Source organism: Carcharhinus amblyrhynchos, chromosome 8 (genome assembly GCF_965287045.1).
Source record: "Carcharhinus amblyrhynchos chromosome 8, sCarAmb.v2.hapA, whole genome shotgun sequence".
Taxonomy (NCBI): Eukaryota; Metazoa; Chordata; class Chondrichthyes; order Carcharhiniformes; family Carcharhinidae; genus Carcharhinus; species Carcharhinus amblyrhynchos.
In genome coordinates, this window is record NC_137331.1 from 66065020 (window position 1) to 66084864 (window position 19845).

Genomic DNA, 19845 nt, shown 5'->3' on the forward strand with positions numbered 1-19845 from the left:
TTGATGCAGACTGGATGGGCTGAAGGGCCTTTTCTGCGCTGTATTACTCAATAAGTGTCTGCAGATTGACTAAATTCAATGTGTCTTAAAATCTGGAGCATTAAGCGGCATTTCCCTTGCATTGAGATTTTTATTCAAACTGCATTGTTACAGTAGGATTTTATATCTGGATCATGCATTTAGTTATCTGACGTAGCAATCTATGGTACTGGCAACTGAAAGCACTTTACGAATATAATAATCTAAAGAATATTAAGTTATAGGGCAGTTTATGTTATTCGTCTATTTAACTTACAGGGAACATTCAAGGGATGATTCACGCTATTGAATTAAAAAATATTTTCAATCTGTCAGTACAGTCCCCATTCTTAACTGACGGCATTTAATCAAAGTATGGGGGGCGGAGGGGGGACACTTATTACTTGGGACACATTACTTAAAGTATCAGTCTCCGATTGCATTTTAGACATGTGGCTATATATTTTAAAATGCATGAAAAAATGGTTTTAAAATTAAACTGGTTCGTGATTGCGGCCTGGGGTGAGGAACAAATTTTACCTTGGGGTTTTGTAATGGTGTATTGCCAGAAATATTACTCGTCGGGCGATAAATTATGCTGCATTTCTCAACTAATCAACAGTGCCACAGAACCGTGGATCGTGTCATAACTGGTAGACAACAATTACATCACACAATACAATTATAACCTAATGGTGTGTGATGTGAAAAATCACTTTCACACACAACCTGAGTAATGGCCACGAAATAACTGGAGTACAGAACTGAACAGCTGTGCCTTACTAATGTGCTTTCACTTGTGAAATTAGCTCAAGTCACAAAGCTGTTCTGAACGGCGCTCCTGCAAACTTGTGAAAGGCCAATGGCGAAATATGAGGCTACCAATGATATATCTCTGTCGCACTACAGAATTTCCCATTCCGATTTAAGCCATCTCACTTTTCATTCCCTGCTTTTGCTGTTCAAACCGAAATTAAATTTTACACATATTTTCAGCTTCTGATGTGCAAGTTTAAAATATATTTTGCAACTGTGAGCAGTAGATATATTCGGGCCTTGCTATCTATAATAGAAAGTTTGTATAAGAACAAGCAGAAATCAAGTGTAGAACGGAAATGTTGAATTGTGACTTATTGCAGTGCTGTCTCCTAGGAAATTTATTAAAACCCGACCCAACATTATTGTTTTCTATAAGCCAAGATAAACATTCAGATTCGTTTCATACATTTTAGTCTCTAGTCACGTTGCTTTCTGTAACTTGGCTTAATCTTGTCACACAGCTACTGTTTGGAATAAGAGGAAACACGGAAAACCTGGAGTCAAGAACATTATTCACTCCTTCCAATGAAATGTTATAAAGCTTCGAAGTCCCCTCGGAGAAATCCCCACTTTGTGGAGGAATTAATTTGATCGCATTACTTAGTGCCTCAAATTCAATCAAACCTATCTGATCTTTAAAGCGAAGTCGTAAACTGTACCAGGGTGTGATTTAATATCAGTTACACACTAGTCACCTATCAACATTAGCGATCTTGGAAATGAATGTTATACCCACACTCTCAATTATGAACAATAACTTTAACCTCTGTACTCAAATACTTGAACCAACAGATCCCGGCTGATCCAGACTTGTCAACATTGCACATATTTTAAACAACAATCATCTTTTAGTAACATATGTTTATAACTAAAAGAGACAGCGTTCTTCTGACTCTTAAATAAATGTTGAATAACAAGCGACAGGTTTCGAAGTAAACACAAAGCACTCTTTTATATTGAAGCAGTGCGCTGATTTGTTCTCGCACATGTACTGGACGCACCAAGTGCAACGCCCAACCTAACACCGAACATAATCACAAAATTACTGGTTGGCTGTAAACGAATTGAATTATTCAGCAATAATAAGTAGTCAAGCAGTGGTGCTGGTTAATTATAGGGGAGTTGGTATCACTATAATCTATTCGCTGTCCAAAACGGCACCGCAATTAACTGTAGGAAGACACGGGTCCGTTTACAACCCAGTGTGATCAGTACAGTATCCGCAAAGGTTTCAGTAATTTAAAACCCGCATCAAATTGGCAGTGTGTTTCTATCTTACATAGTGAGAAAGTGTCGCAAAAAAAACCTTTAAACGTTTAAACTGATGGGCACAATAATCACATGTCATGGCGGGCGCGATGTTTTTAATATGCACAATTCATTCAGGTGAATATTTGAGATGGCTTTGCTGCAACAATAGATATTTGTTAACTCCCTAATACTCTGCCGCCGGAACAATGATCAGATTCAGGACCCGCATCGGCAAGAAACGTGCTTCAGAATGCATTATCTGCATATTCCACAGAAAGCTACATGCGAACACTTCCGGTTTCCCGAAAGGTATGACAACATTCTTTCAATGGTGCAGAATTGTATTCTTACAAAGCAACCAGCAGAGCTACACCTATCACAAACCTCATTGACAGCATTATTGAAAATGCTTGTTTTATACACTGGATTTCAACTAAAATGGGGCTGAATATCAACAAATCCATAGTATCTGAGCATTTCTAGATTTGCAACATTTCAGATGTTGCCCGCACTTTCAGATGTGAACCGAACAAGTGTTGGTGGAGGGGAGAGAGGGAAACAAGGAGGGATGGGGGGGTTAGACCGGAGTGTTGGAATAGCTATTTGAGCAGATTCCGGTCTGTGTTATTGGGGTGGTTTTTGTTAGTGAAGGGGCTATGTATTACTGGAGGGGTTTGTGTTACTGGAGGGGTGCTGTGCGCTTTGCTTTCCCGATACTTACTGCTACAGCGACGTGGCACATTGTGTGTGTGTGTGTGTGTCAGTGTGTGCAGGTTACCTCCAGAGCTGTCCCAGCTGAAGGATGTGGATGATCGACTGCAGGAGCCAGACGCAGAAGGAGCACGAAGATGCCTTGCTGCCTTTGCCGGTGTTCCTGCTCCTGGTGGTTGAAGGCTGCCGTTGTGGAGATCGGGCATCGGTCTCGCCGCTTCCCCCGGTGCTGCTCAGCAGCTTGCCGTCCACCGGGCTGGCGCTGCCGGCAGCCGCTCCGCCGGGGGCGCCGAAGTCGTGGATGAACCACCTGAAACTGAAGACCTGCACGGCCAGGGAGCCCAGCACCACGAAGAAGAGGGTCAAGCCGAACCACCAATAGCGGGAGTGCAGGTAGTAGTCCACCGCCAGCCACACGTCTGTGCCCACGTCCGAGAAATAGACGGCAACCGCGGCCACGATCCACAGGCCATCCCAAAAGGTGTACCTCTGGTGCCGGGCGAAGCGGAGGCAGCGACCCCGGCACAGCCCCGAGCAGCAGCGGGAGGAGCGCTCTGCTGAGCCGGCCTGGGCGCTCACCCTCTCCCGCTCCTGCTCGTCCTCCTCCTGCTGCTGCTGCTGTCCAGGGTCCTGGAGCTGCCCGGAGCACGAATGCTCCGAATTCTGCAAAGGAGTGAAAGCCACATCACTCTTCTTCTTCATCTTTAACAGCCCGTCCGACTTAGCAGCCATCAAACTCCCTGATCCTCTTCTTCCTCTTCCACTCTCTCTCTCTCTTTCTCTGTCTGTCTTTCTCTCCTTCCCTCTCTCACCTCTCCCTCTCTCTGGTGCTGTCAGTGAATAGGGCGACCTCCACTTCCGGTATGTGAGACTGGTTATACACCACTAAACTTCCGCTATCTCTCCCTGCTGCTGAGATCCTGCCCACTGGAAAGAAGAAAGAGGGACTCGCCGAATAGCCACTGGCACAAACTTCACTGAGGACACCCTCTCTGCCGCCGCCGCCTGTCCCCTTCCTCCCGCCAAGTGAAACCTCGCTCTGCTCCCTCCTCGCCTGCTGAACAAGCACTACAATTTCTGTTTCAGAATGCTTCCAAATTCCACAGAAAAACAGTGAAACTCCGAGAACATGCTCACCTTAAGATTAATGTATTGGGATCATTGGACAATATCTTACATTTGCTGCACTTTTGATCTCACAGTAACTTTCCCTCATTGTAGCTTTTCCGTTGAACACGCCCTCTTGTGAATTCAACATCACCAATACAATTGCCAGAGAAAAGAAAAGAACCATCAGTAGTGCAAACAAAATAATCATTCATTTGACAGACAAAATAACATTGTAAACGAAAGTACATGTTTCAACTAGGGATCTTGCCAATATAGTACAAATTGGCGAAGCAGCGATATTTCGCCAATAGATGTCACTAGCACAAATAAAAACATGATAATAACGGCAAGTTTGATTCCTGGAGCCTGATGGCCGATTCCTACGAAGGGCTCAAAAGCATTTCGGGAGAGGCTAAATAAATGAACAAAAAGCAAGATGTTACAGATACTGAAAATCTGAAAACACAAAAGGAGATCATGCTCGTAACATTCAGCAGTTAAAACAACATCCGTACAAAGAACAGGCAAGTTAACATTTCAGGTACGGACTTTTTATTAGAACTGGAAGATATTAAGAATAAAAACACTTCATACGGAACAGGATAAGGGGAAGAGAAACACTTATGCATTCAAAGATAGGAAATTAAAAGGTTGATCAGTAAAGAACTTAAGTGAAGAAAAGGACATAGTTAAATTGCAGGAGTCATATTGACACGGTACAATAGGAGGTGTAATAAGGGAGATATTTGGATTATGTGAATATTTAAGAGGTGGTGGATTAACACTAAAAAGGGAAACATAACAGGCAAAATGGAGCAATCTACAGGAGCTTGATGAAAAAAACAAGTTGACACCATCAGCCACCGTGTCAGCATAGTGTTCCAATGGCCGACTCGCCCAAACACCAACCTACTCTGTCCCACCATCACCAGAAATGGCAACACACATATTCCACCTTGCCAACACCTCCTGCCAATGAGAAAATGGGAAGTATTGTTAGATTAATGTTCCTGCTGAGCCTTGTGGGCGTACATGGCCACATAACAGCCTGGAAGTTGCCATATAAACCTTGTTCCATGTTAAATACCACGTGTACACACTGGCCATGCAAAACCAAAAGTGCGCTGATAAACTGCATGTGCATTATGACAACATTTTAAAGGGAGCATTAGGGAAGATGTGAAATTGTTAATGGTGATTAAAGGCAAAGGACGACAAAGTATTTAGATATGTTCCTTAAACCTGCCTCGAGCTTAATTAAAACAATGAAGAAGGATAAAGAAATTAGAATGGGATTGTAACAGAAAGCAAGAGTGATGAATGATAGGGAGTCACAGTAGACTAAATGGAAGCGTTAAAGTGCTTTTTTGGTGTCATTAATTTTGTTACTTCAAACAGAGTAAGCACATACAGCCGTAACAATGCAAAATCTGGTATTTTACGAGATAACTCACTACACATTCTGATATTGGGTCTTGGGTCTCACTTCATAATTTCAATGTAGCTACAACATATGGTAGTTCACTTACAGCCCTTATACTAATTATTCTTTTCATCTCTAGATTCTATGGACAACTAAATGATCGCATGACAAAGGAAAACACAAATGACATCAGAATAACATGGAGTCAGAAAAATACATTTATCTCTTAATTTCTTCAAATCATTTTGTTACTGGGGTTTAGTGGCCTCTTAAGTAAGCTGTATGATTGTACGGCCCTCACAAACCATTTCCATTGTTTTGTTATAAGCATGTAACCTTCTAGACATCAAAGGCATGAATTAATGTGTTTCATACATTCCACCAGCTTGTTTATACCTAGACAATATGTCCACAATCATCAGAAATTTGGTTTAACTGATTTTCTCCATTCCTACAAATAGGCCAAGAGATTGAGATACAACCATAGTGTGAACTCTCATTCCACATTCAGCAAAGTAGACATTAATCTGGATTTGGCCTCCTGACCATAGAGCAGTGAATACAGTGTGCTAGGTTTGGGTAAGTAACATAACTGTTCTATCCTTTAGGAGGTGTATTTTCAGATCCGAAACTTGTTGGAAAAGGGTTTGAATTAGTGGGAGCATGGGATGGTATCAAGGGAAAAGGAGCCAGAAGTAAGTTGGATGGAAGAGTAAATTAGAGAGCCATGGAGGGAATTGTCTCTTCAGTGAGCAGAAAACTAGGAGAGGAAGGCTTGTTTAATGGTGGGCTTATACTAGTGATCATTAATCAATGTTTTGTTGCTACAGTTGTAGCCTGATGAACATAAAGTTCGTTTGTTGTAATATATATGTTGAACATTGTTGAGCATGTATATTACAATTTCTGCATATACATAGCTGCAACTTTGCATTGTTTCAGCCCATAAAATATAAAAGATTCCCAGCTGCATCCCATGCCCTAGTGTCAATTGAATTAAAATTAAGGATTTTTCTCCAACCTCAGATCTGGCAGTGGATTTTGGGATCAATGTTTGAATTGATCATGTTTGAACATGTTTGTATGAATGCAAAGTCATCTTTTGTCCAAAGTAAAACTTTTCCCAAATTCTTAAATAAATCTTATCAATGAAAGATATGTAATAGCAATTTACATATGGATAAAAAGTCAGTCTGCTTATGGGAAAAAAACTACCAAAAATGATTAACAAATTTAAGGTAAGATTATCATGGCTGTGGCCTTTAGTTTATTACCTGAATTGTAGGGCTATTAGAAATCAAAGTAGCTTAAGAGTCCCAAATGTTTGTTTGTAATATTTGTATGAACACCAAAAAAAACTATGTCGACACCTCAAAGACAGTTGCTGGAGAAGGTAAGCTTTTCAGGTGGGTTGGTGTTTATTGATATCATCTGGGCACTGAGGTGTTGATTCTGAATGGTAAGAAGTCACACAAGACCAGGTTAAAGTCCAAAAGGTTTATGTGGTAGCACAAGCCACAAGCTTTCAGAGCACTGTTCCTTCATCAGGTGAATGGGAGTTCTGTTCACAAACAGAGCATATAAAGACAAAACTCAATTTACAAAATAATGGTTGGAATGCGAGTCCTTACAGGTAATCAAGCCTTAAAGATACAGCCAATGTGAGTGGAGAGAGGGTTAAGCACAGGTTAAAGAGATGTGTATTGTCTTCAGCCAGGACAGTTAGTGAGCTTTTATAATCCCAGGCAAGTCGTGGGGGTTACAGATAATGTGACATGAACCCAAGATTCTGGTTGAAGCTGTCCTCATGCGAGCGGAACTTGGCTATCACACTCTGCTCAGCGACTCTGTACTGCTGTGTGTTGTGAAGGCTGCCTTAGAAAACGCTTACCCGAAGATCAGAGGCCGAATGTCCATGACGTGATCTTGGGTTCATGTCACACTATCTGTAACCCCCATGACTTGCCTGGGCTTGCAAAACCTAACTATCCAGGCTGGAGACAATACACATCACTTTAACCTGTGCTTAACCCTCTCTCCACTCACATCGTCTGTACCTTTAAGACTTGATTATCTTTAAAGACTTGCATTCCAAACATTATTTTGCAAATTGAGTTTGTGTCTTTATATGTTTGTGAACAGAAATCCCACTCACCTGATGAAGGAGCAGCACTCTGAAAGCTTGTGGCTTGTGCTACCAAATAAACCTGTTGGACTTTAACCCAGTGTTGTGAAGTTTCTTACTATGCTTATCCCAGTCCAACGTCGGCATCACCACATTATGACTCTGAATAGACAGGGATCAATTGGAAGCATTTAAACAAACTGTGACTGAAGCAGTTGTTAACTCTATTTGAGCAATTCTACATTATTGAAGTCAAAGGGAAAGGAAATTGCAGTGTAAAAAGCATCTACTAATGCAATATGAAACAGGTTGATTTTGACCCATATTGCAACCTGGTAGTGTTTTTGCCTTTTAATGTGAAAATTGTAGTGGCCAAGTTGGACCACCTCTAAAAATGACCCTCTTACTTTCCTTCTTCCCTTCACTGCAATCTTCCTTGTGTCTTTTTTTGTCTCAGATCTCCAAAAACTGCCATCTGGCCAGGAAATGATGACAGGGCAAGATATTGAAAATGATATAATTTGATTCCCACAACCATCAGCTCAGATACTGAGAGTGCACACAAATTAGATGCTAGCCTAGAGGTGGAACCAGCAGATGGTGAGGCGCTGGGTGTGGAAGGTTCTTGGGAAAAATGGAGGTGGGATGGGGAGTACGAGAAGGCATGGGAAATTGAGAGGGTTTGAAGGAATATGAGAAGGCATGGGGTTTATTGGAAGCATAGAAGTGGTATGGCAGAATGTGAGGTTGGCAGGAAGTGGCATCATGGAATGTGAGGTGAGGTTTATGGAACCTGTAAATTATATTGGGTGCTGGAGTACTGTGTTGGAGAGCCAAAGCCACACCCACACTCCTCCACACTTCATTGTATTTCACAAAATGCTCTGTGAATTCAATTCCTGTGTGAAAAGATGAAAATTCCTCAAAGTCACACATGATATGCATCATTTGAGCTGCAAAAGTCAACAGAGTTACGCTTCCCTAAACCCAGATGAAAATTTAGTCTATGAAGTTCAAGTATCTATATGGCAGAAACTAGAGAAAGATGTGGTTTAATGGCTGCAGCCGGTGTGGGAGTCAGGCTTGACAGGTAATTGGAATAGCAAATATGGCAGGAATGAATGAAAAAATGCCCATAAGTCTGCTCACTTTGTATTGAGGTGAGGTTACAGGAGGTGGGGTAACAGGCTATCAGGAGAAAGCAAATAATGCAAGGTATTGTCTATTGTATATTGATTGTGTTTAATTATAGGCAGATGGTGGACATTAGCTGAGAATTCACTTGTATGCCTACAAATATCAAGATCAAGTGTCAGATCAGGCCCAAGATGGCATGCAATGCCTTATCTTGTTAGCTTGGATCCTGTTTGTCTCCCATGTGGGGGCCTTAAATTTGGTTCAGATGGATTTTGAATTTGGTTTTTGGAGCAAGCATGGAATGGGTTTGGTTTTGCTCGTTCCATTCTGAGCATTGGTTTTGTAATTTTAAGAAAGAATTTTAAAAAATTTTTGAAACTATAGTGGTCAGGTTAGGAGCTGGTCGTAAATAAACATGAAGTGTGTGAAGATTGAAACTAGTTACATCCTTCACCAATTGATTCTTCTGGAGTATAAGAAATATAATAGCTGGAATATGCTGGAATCCATCATTAAAGAAGAAATAGCAGGACACCTGGAAATGAATGGTTCGATCAAGCAGATGCAGCATGGATTCATGAAGGGGAAGTCGTGTTTGACGAATATACTGGATTTTTATGAAGATGTAATGAGTGCGGTTGACAGAGGGGAAACCGGTGGATGTGGTATTTTTAGATTTCCAGAAGGCGTTTGATAAGGTGCCTCACAAGAAGTTGCTGCAGAAGATTAAGGTACACAGAGTTGGGGGTAAAGTGTTAGCGTGGACTGAGGATTGGCTGTCTAACAGAAAGCAGAGATTAGGAATAAACGGGTGCTTTTCTGGTTGGCAGTTGGTGACTAGTAGTCTGCTGCAGGGATCGGTGCTAGGGCCTCAACCGTTTACCATTTACATAGACGAGCTGGAGGAGGGGACTGAGTTTAGGGTAATAAAGTTTGCTGATGACACAAAAATGAATGGGAAAGCGAATTGCATGGAGGACGCGGAAATTCTGCAGATGGATTTGGATAGACTGAGTGAGCGGGCGAGGATCTGGCTGATGGAGTATAACATTGGCAAATGTGAGGTTATCCACTTTAGAAGGAATAATAATAAAATGGACTATTATTTAAATGGTGAAAAACTACAACGTGCTACTGTGCAGAGGCACCTAGGGGTCTTTGTGCGTGAATCGCAAAAACTCAGTCTGCAAGTGCAGCAGGTGATCAAGAAGACAAATGGTATGTTGGCGTTTATCGCGACGGGGATGGAGTATAAAAGCAGGGAGGGCTTGCTGCAGTGAGGCCGCAACTAGAGTACTGTGTGCAATTTTGGCCCCCTTATTTGCAAAAGGATATATTGGCCTTAGAGGGAGTACAGAGAAGGTTCACCAGGTTGATACCGGAGATGAGGGGGTTAGCTTATGAGGAGAGATTGAGAAGATTGGGCCTGTACTCGTTGGACATTAGAAGGCTGAGGGGTGATCTTATAGAGACATATAAGATAATAAAGGGGCTAGATAGGGTAGAGGCAGAGAGATTCTTTCCACTTAGAAAGGAAACAAGAACTAGAGGACACAGCCTCAAAATAAGGGGGAGTTAATTTAGAACAGAGTCGAGGAGGAACTTCTTCTCTCAGAGGGTAGTGAATCCCTGGAATTCTCTGCCCATTGAAGCAGTGGAGGCTGCCTTGTTGAATATGCTTAAGTCACAGGTAGATAGATTTCTGATCAATAAGGGAATTAAGGGTTATGGGGAGCAGGCGGGTAAGTGGAACTGAACCACTTTCAGATCAGTCATGATCTTATTGAATAGCGGGGCAGGCTCGAGGGGCTAGATGGTCTTCTCCTGCTCCTATTTCTTATGTTCTTATAGAAACAACAGGAAAATCAATACAATTTATTTGTTTATTAAATTAATGCAAAAGATGTAAGCAAAATACATTTTAGGTGTGAATAACAATGCATTACAATTGTCTTTATTTGATGAGCATATTAACATGATTAAGCACTTAATTGATTTTTAATAATACCAAGCTCCACTGCCAAATCATATTTGCATTCCACAATTTTTTTCATATTAAGCATAAATACAACAGGTAATTGTGGCAAATACTTTAAATCTGCAAAATTAAAATGTCTGCCTTTTAAAAGAAAGCTTAAAAGTATTTCATGGTTTATTATCAAGTATCCTGTTTCCTGAAACTGTTGCATATTGTCTACTTTCTACCATGAAATTGGGTCATGATACTGGTGGCATGGTAGCACAGTGGTTAGCACTGCTACCTCACAGTGCCAGGGACCCAGTTCAATTCTTGGCTTGGGTCACTGTCTAGGGTGGAATTTCACAACATCAGATTAAAGTGCAATTATTTGGTGAAGGACCAACATTCCAAAAGGTGAAAGAGCAGAGCTCTGAAAGCGCGTGATTCTAAATAAACCTGTTGGACTTTTACCTGGTGTTGTGAAACTTCTTACTGTGCCCACCCCAATCCAATGCCGGCATCTCCGTGTGTGGAGTTTGCACATTCTCCCCATATCTGTGTGGGTTTCCTCCGGGTCTCCAGTTTCTTTGCACAGTTCAAAGATTTGCAAGTTAGGTGGATTCGCCATGCAAAATTGCCTCTTAGTTTGGGGGACTAGCTGGGGTAAGTTAATGGAAATAGGCGGTTAGGGCCTGGATGAGATTGTGATCAGTTCAGACTAGATGGGCTGAATGGCCTACTGTACTATAGGAATTTATGAAACCAATATTTGTCTTTACATTTATAAATGTTTTGTTTAAAAGTATTTAAAGCATAGAGGAGTAATTTCATGATCCAATGAGGAGAGGTTCTCACTGGAAGTATGGTCATATTTCCCTCAGCCTCAGGATCCTGCTGTCTGTCTCAATTGGGGAATATTAGCAATTCCCTGTGTGGGGAAAAAAAATATTCTTTTCCACAATTGGTCAATTAATGACCAAAGGACTGGCTCATTATCCAGTTAAGATTGGTGGGCAGGTTCTCAAAGCTGGAGAAACAATAGGAGACCCTCCAACCTAAGAGTAGCCACAGCAGGGAAGTGGACCACTGGGCACCCTAAGAGTGGAGTTGGGCACCGTTCTGGGGTTGGTGAGGAGCAACTTCTCCACATGATAGCTGCTGCTCAACCCTGGCATGAAGGAAGGCCTCTGAGCCTGCTTGGAGCTTGTGGTCAGTACCCTCAACCGGCAGCTCGTCACTTGTGAGTGGGTAATCTTGTTACTCCCCATCTTACCTCCAAGAACATAGCTCAGGGAAGGTTGAAGCCGGGAAACTGTAACATTCATTGCCCATCACCTGTGATCCCACCACTGGAAGGGACTAAACATCCAGCCTCATTGCTCAGAAAATCAAGGGTGATGGATATGATTTCCTGAGATTGGATTTTTTGCAAGTGCCATCCAGGAGTGCCAAATCTCAAAATGGCTACTGTAGATTTTAGTCCACAGTTCAGGTTTTCTTGCTGACCTTGTATCATCATAATTTAACTTATTTCTAACCAACAACATTTACCATTAAAGACATCAAAAAAGGATTATCATAATAATCATAATCAGAATTTAATGATGTTTGGATTTCTTTTGCAAGTTTATTCATAAAAGTTCATTGAAAAATCTTGACACGTAAGGATATCACCTCAGTGTTTTCTACTTGATTATCAATGCTTTGTAGATATATCATTATGGTTGTTAGCTGTATAATTTGCCAATCTTTTATTTTCCTGACTGGTTTTCTGGAAAAGAATTTATGAAAAGAATTTTAATGAACAGAACATTAAATAAACTGGTAGCTAACTGAAAAATGCATAACTTCGAGCTATATATTGGGGTAATGTGTAGTCATTTAATGAAAACATTCATTTAAAGCTAATATTTGCTCAGACATCCCTTTGTTTCACATATGCTGTACTGAAAAACTTACCAAAAGAGTTTTAGTTGGAATTATTGTCTATACTCAAATCAATCTATTTTTGTATTATTGTGTGTCCTTTTCTCTGGTGTGGTCTATTTTGTGTGTTTCAATCCTGCTCCTCTCCAAAGAAACAGACTCCTTGTTAGGATGTCAGTCAAGCAGCCATGGTCCATTTCTGAACTTTGTCAGTAGACGAATTGTAAGTAACACAGTAGCAACAACAATGAGAGGAATTAAAAACCAGTCTTGCCTTGGCCAGGAATCAAACCCCGTCCTCCCGCATGGCAGGCGAGAATTCTACCACTGAAGCACCAACGCTGCTGTTCAAAGAAAGCCAGCATATGGGTTTGTGCCAAAAGCCAGGATTGAAGCAGGGACCTTTAGATCTTCAGTCTAATGCTCTTCCAATAGCGTTTTTTGGTTTGTAAGGACAATGAAAATGAGGATCAGTGCTGTTCTCAATGAGCGTTTCACACTGAATGAAGGCCAATACAGGTATTCTATCTCAGCAGCAAATAGACACAGACTAATTGGGTGTGAGTGATATTACAGTCAAGATTGATTCTGTCATCATTAAGCATTTAGACAGATGCACTCCCAGCAGAGGCCACTGAGTAGTAATCAAGAGTGTTAAACCCCCTACTGCAGCCAAACTGAGATCAGCTAACCCAGTCCAAAATAGGGATTGAACTTGGACTTCCTATATCAGTGAATAAACCTGGTGAGTTGTTCAGGTTCTCAAATGTATGTTTTCTAAATAAATCACTTTTACGTAATTAATCAAACTAATTTTCTATTTTTTGTTGTTATTTGCTCACGTGTCAGTCACCGTTCTCTAAATGGGAACATGGATAGGAGACATCCTGACTATTTTTTCATTGATTTATATGTGTACTTTATTGGCTGTAAAGTGCTTTGAGATATTGTGAGGTTGTGAAAAGCTGCCATATAAATGCAAGTATTTATTGTAATAGTGTGCTATATCTAGTAGAATAGAAGTCCACAAATGAAGCTACAGTTTCTCCTTTTGAGAAAGTATCTGGTTTGTGTCCATGCTGGTGGCACATGAGATTGGCAAACTACTGTGTTGAGCTGCAGGCGTGAAACAAGTGTTTCCGCATATGGCACGGTGGCTTGGTGTTCGGTATAGTTACAAAATCTGTCACGGAATTTTGAATTACTGGCTGAGTTGCATATGGACAGAAATCAAGAATTATTTAAACAAAAATAGTTGCTTTAGCACTGAACTAATAAAAGATCTTCAACAAAGGTTTTTATTTTATTTATTCTTTCATGAGATGTGGGCGACATTGACTAGGCCAGCCTTTATTGCCCATTCCTAATTGCATTTGGTGGTGAGCTGCTTTCTTGAACTGTTGCAGTCTATATGGTGTAGGTACACCTAGGCTGCTGTTAGGAAGGGAGTTCCAGATTTTGACCCCGTGACAGTGAAGGAATGGTGTTATTGTTCCAATTCAAGTTAATGTATGCTTTGGAGGGGAACTTTCAAGTGCTCCCACGCAACTGCTGAATGGATTTAAGGTGATTCACACCAAAGCTAGAGGCAACATGAGAAAACACTTTCTTATGCAAAAAGTTACTGTATTCTGGAATCCATTGCCTTAAAGGATGGCAGAAGGAAATTCAGTGGTAACTACCTAACAGCTGACACAGATGGGCTGAATAGCCTCCTTCCAGGCTACACCATTCTATAATTCGATGGGTTTACAACAAATTAATTGGTGTAAATTCCTGGGCATTTATAGAATGTATTAATTCAGAAATGTGAATGTAAAAATTTATTTAATTTACTTGATGTGGGATGAATGCTTAAACAAACATTTTACTTGCTGCAAAGCTGTTCACATTGACTGACTGTAAATTAAATGAATTCAAACCTCTTAAATAAAGCTGTACTACAGTTCCTGTATCCATAGTGAACCACCTGAAAGAAATTCAAATTGGTGAAATGTTTATTGATTGTCAAACAATTTAAAGCCTGGATCACATGTCAGATTAAATAATTAGACACCAGTCTCTATAAAATATAAGGTAGATCCTTGAGTTGTCTGTGCTTTCACATTTCTTCCTGAGTATATCAACAATCAGTCAGAGGCCCTGAACATATTAATTTCAATAGGTGGAACACTGTCCTGTGTTTATTTCTGAATTTGTGGTGCATTGTTTACCCTATCCGTGACATAGAATCATAGAACCCTACAGTGCAGAAAGATGCCCTTCAACCCATCAAGTCTGCACCAACCACAATCCCACCCAGGCCCTACCCCCATATCCCTACATATTTACCCACTAATGCCTCTAACCTAAGCATCCTAGTACACTAAGAGACAATTTAGCATGGCCAATCAACCTAACCTGCACATCTTTGGAGGAAACCCATGCAGACATGAGGAGAACATACAAACTCCACACAGACAGTGACCCAAACCGGGAATCGAACCCAGGACCCTGGAGCTGTGAAGCAGCAGTGCTAACCACTGTGCTACCGTGCCGCCCATATACGTATGGTGTGTTATGGAGAATTTCCAAGAAATTGGGTTGCCCAGTTTTGTGGGAGGTGCTGTCAATCACATACCATGGTCTTTATTTAGATACAGGTTATTTCTGTTTTATTTTCAGAAGAATGTGTTCTTCATTACAACTTTTGACACTCCTTGGGTCAGGCACAGGATATTCCTATAGATTTTCCTCGCTCTTCTAGATCTCTGGGCTATCTCTACCTGTTTCTCCACCAGCAGTTGCCAGCTGCACTTTAGGCCAGTGGTTCCTCCACTCCCTTCAATTGTTTCCTCTCTTCATTGTATAATTGTGCAGCATCCAATGGTTATTCTTAATACTTGTGTTGGAACATGCTACCAAGAACTGTCCAGTCAATGGAATCAGACTTGTGGTATTTCAAAGGTGTGTTCTAGTCTGTCTCTAGTAACCACATGAGGTTCTTCTCTTATTTACTGGGACAAATCATAGCTAGGATCATGAACTCAGGGTAAAAAGGGCAATCTTTATCTCAAAGAATCCATCCCAATAACCGACCATTAATTTAGCAGAATGTTGGTAGAAATGATTCTCTCATAAATGCATCAAGTTAATTACCAGGGTACTTCACATTAACATGCAAGGTTTTATACCTGTGATCACATACACAATGGGAATGTTTACTGATATTGATGGGATGAGTAGCAGAGAAAGAAGGATTCAATGCTCCCCCCACCCCCATACCAACTAGGAGATGCAGCCCATTGCTTGTGCACTGATTACAGTGCCAAAACTTCTGAGTTGAGACAGCACATAGTGGTGGCACTCCTGGGTTTGAAAATAGCTGGGACTTATACTACCAATTTCAGAGAACGGACAACACTTGCATGAGGTAACTCTTGAACAATGTTCAGATATCAATTGACAAATGACAAGTAGCATTTACACCACACATATGGTAAGCGTTTAACATCTCAAAAAAAAGACCACAGCCAGAATCTTACCACTATTCACGCAAGTGGGATTTTCCCATCCTGCTGTAATAAACAGAAATTTAGTTGACCACCAAATTCTCTGACCTCACTGCAGCATGAGTGTGACATGAATGGATGGTAATATCATGCTCCACAACCACCTAGCCATGATGTTCAATAACATTACCTTTGCCAAATCTACCATCATCAATATCCTTGGGGGGGCATTGGGTGGGGTTAACAGTAACTTAAATGGACCAGTTACATAAATAGTGTAGCTGCAAGAACGGGTGAGAGACTAGGGCCAGGATTCTCCCAGCCCACTGCACTGCTTGAGCAGAACAGCAGGCCAGGAGACACCAGTGGGGGGCCTGTAATGAGGTTCATGACCAGCATAGTCTCTCAGATAATTTTTTTTAGCGTAATCAGCTCCACACTAGATATAGATATGGAGCTGATTATAATATTGAAATGAGGATTTCAATATGATTAGCAGGCCCGGGATGGGATTCTCTGGGCCTGCTAGCATCTACCTCCCTGCTGGGAATTTTTCCCTCCAGCCGCATTTATGACTGCTCCCCACCACCGGGGGAACAGGTACCCTGACCTTGCTGGAGGGAACAGAGGCCATTGACGCCTCTCCGCGAGAAGTTGGGAGTAAGGGGGGGTGCCCCTTGGGCAGTGCCAGCCTGGTACCTTGGCACTTCCCATGGGCAAACTGGTACTGCCCATCAGGCACATTGGCACTGCCCACTGGACATGCACTGATCTCCACACTGAAAGTTCAGTGCATGCACAATGGCTCATTCAGCACTATGCTGTGGGCCTCTGAGGCAGGAATTGGCCCAGCCCCTACTTACCAGAGTGAATCATGCTGAAGCACTTGCAGTACTCAGAGTGTCAGAGATTCGCTGTGGTAAGTATGCACAAAAAACAGTTGGGAAATACTCCCATTTTCCCACAGATTGGGCACTCTTTTGGGAGAATCCCAGCACAGGTATTTTGGGTGACTCTCCTCATGACTCCTGGCAACTTGCCCATCTCTTACAGGCTGAACTTAGGAGAGTGATGGAATACTCCCCCTTGCTTGAATGAGTGCAGTTCCACTAACAAGTGTGTACCATTTACAGGCTCCTTTGGCAACACCTTTCAAACATGCAAACTCTGCCATAGAGAACGACAGAGGCAGCAGTGCATAGACCACCACCACCTTCGGTTCTCCTCCAAGTCACATACCACCCTGACGTGAAACTTGGGTTCAAACATTCCATCATGCAGTCAGTCGAGAGGTGAGAAAAGGGAGGAACGATTCCACATCTCTCTTTTTATGACCATGTGCAAAACAAATGAGCTGATGTGTTGATATGAACAATTTGGAAAGAGCCACAGTCATAAAGGTTTAAAAGCTCAATGACCTTCATTGTTATAAAGTTTTTTTTAAGTTTATTTATTTGTGTCACAAGTCAGTTTACATTAACACTGCAATGAAGTTAATGTGAAAATCCCCTAGTCACCATGCTCCAGCGCTTGTTAGGATTAACTGAGGGAGAATTTAGCATGGCCAATGCATCTAACCACCACATCTTTTGGACTGTGGGAGAAAACTGGAGAACCCAGACGTCTCCCACGCAGACATGGGAAAAACATGCAAACTCCACATATACAGTGACCCAAGCTGGGAATTGATGCCAGGGCCCTGGCACTGAGGCAGCAGTGCTAACCACTGTGCTACCATGCTGCCCGGTATATTTGTGTGGTACAAACCCTGATTTTGGGTTTCTATTCTCACTCCAGTAGGTGGAACAGGTGGAAGATTGTATTACACAATATTTGTCTACGAGGTACAGGACTGATGTTAGTCTCAGGAATTCCCACATGCAATTGAACCCTGATACTTCTGTTCTCTTCCAGTAGGCAATGCAGAATTTGCTGTCTTTCTTGCTGCTGCTCCCTCTGAGCTGAGAGTCTCAAGGCTCTCAAACTGATCCAATTAGTCCCACTCATCTGTTCACCGTCATAGCCTGTAAATGTTTCCTTTTCCAATATAAATCCAATTCCCTTTTCAAAGCTACCATTGAATTTGTTGCCACCTCTCTTGCAGGTGCTTTTTTCAGATAATAATAGTTCAAAGCATGAGAAAGTTCTTCTCATCTTCCCTCTTGTTCTTTTCACCAATTACCTTAAATTGTGTCCTGATTCTTCTACCAATGAAAACAGTTTCTTCATATCACTCTATCAAAATTCTTCATTACTTTGACCTATTGTAGCAAATCTCACCTTAACCTTGTCTGCTCTAAGCAGAGCAATCCCATAAAGCAGAGCAATCTCAGCCTGACCAGCCTCTCCGCATGTATCTCATCTCTGGTACCGTTCCAGTAAATCTCCTCTGCACCCCTCCTCCACTTTGCCCCTCTTCCCCTCACCACCCCCCAGAAGCCCATTTAAAAAAAGCTCTGTCTAGAATTGGCCATCAAACAATAACTGAGCCATAACCAATAATTTATAAAGATTTAGCAAAACATCCTTGCTTTTATAAAAAAAGAAAGCAAATTATGGAGGATGTTGGCATCTGAAAAAAAAGCAGGAATTGCTGGAAAACCTCAGCAGGTCTGACAGCCCCTGTGGAAAGAGAATAGAGCTAACATTGTGAATTTGGATGGCTACATCCAGACTCGAAAGGTTAGTTCTGTTCTGTCTCCACAGAGGCTGTCAGACCGGTTGAGATTTTTCAGCATTTTCTACCTTTGCTGTTATACTTTGTGCCACGATTTCCACATAATTGTCACATTAGTTCCTTTTTAACAACATTACCAACTTATTCTAACTCTTCGAAGATTTGTGCAGAAATCATTACAGAATCCTTACAGCACAGAAGGAAGTCATTTGGCCCATCGAGTCTGCACCGACTCTCTAACAGAGGATCCCGCCCAGGCCTTTTCCTGTAACCCCACATATTTACCTCACTAATCTCCCTAACCCACACATTTTGGGACATCTAGGAGTAACTCAGCGTGGTGCATCCACCTAACCTGCACATCTTTGGATTGTGGGAGAAAACTGGAGCACTGGATGAAACCCACGCAGGCATGGAGAGAACGTGCAAACTCCGCACAGATAGTCATCCAAGGCAAGAATTAAATTTGATTCTCTGAAGCTGTGAGTGTCACCTTGTCGAATGTGACCTCCTTTAAAATTGTACCATTTATTTCTGCTCCTCACCCTTCTTTTCTTTTGCATCAAATTTCACCCATTTCTTGCCATTTCACCCCTTACCAATATCCTCCTGAATGCCACTGCTATATTCATAATGAGGTCCTTTATTCATAATGAGGATACCCTCCATTGTGTAGTGTGCACTATCACCCAGCTAAATATGATTGATTTCAAATGGAAAACACAAAACTGGGCATCCACAAGGTGCTGTTGGCCATCAGCAGCAAAAAAACTGTGTTTCACTACAATCTGTAACCTGATGCATATTCCCCCATTCTACTATTACCAACAAGACAGGGGATCAATGAAAGTTGCAGGGGAGCATGTAAGAAGCAGCATCAGGCAAACCTAAAAATAGATGTCAACCTGGTGAAGCTATAACATTGGACCACTTGCATGTCAAGCAATGTAAGCAGTAAGTATGCATGTCCATAAAAAGTGGGACAAATCCAACCTGGCCAATTACCGTCCATCAGTCTACTTTAAATTATGAACAAAATGATGGCAAGTGTCATTAACAGTGGTATAAAAAGGCACTTGCTCAGCAATAACTTGCTCACTAATGCTCAGTTTGGATTCTGCCAGGGCTACTCCTCCCTGGAGCAGGGGTACAGGATGTGTCGGAGAGGGTAGAGGGAATCTTGAAGGGCCAAGGGAC

The 19845-nt window shown here is 41.7% G+C and overlaps 2 protein-coding genes across 8 annotated transcripts in view; both read right to left on the reverse strand.

Annotated features, from left to right (window-relative positions):
- xkr4 (XK related 4) overlaps window positions 1-3587 on the reverse strand; it is a 251394-nt gene extending 247807 nt beyond the window's left edge. For 2 of the 7 annotated variants that reach the window (XM_080194219.1, XM_080194218.1), the window contains exon 1: window positions 2867-3587. In XM_080194219.1, the coding sequence (XP_080050345.1) occupies window positions 2867-3531 (665 nt within the window). In that variant the 5' untranslated portion in view covers window positions 3532-3587. The remainder of the gene's footprint in view (window positions 1-2866) is intronic. The other 5 variants (XM_080194224.1, XM_080194225.1, XM_080194220.1 and 2 more) reach the window with 5 other exon arrangements.
- Window positions 3588-12170: 8583 nt separating this feature from the next.
- Window positions 12171-19845, reverse strand: part of LOC145346375 (lipoxygenase homology domain-containing protein 1-like) — a 71807-nt gene continuing 64132 nt past the window's right edge. Inside the window, exon 9 of the mRNA XM_080193535.1 lies at window positions 12171-12325. Coding sequence (XP_080049661.1) covers window positions 12196-12325 — 130 coding nt within the window. The 3' untranslated portion in view covers window positions 12171-12195. The remainder of the gene's footprint in view (window positions 12326-19845) is intronic.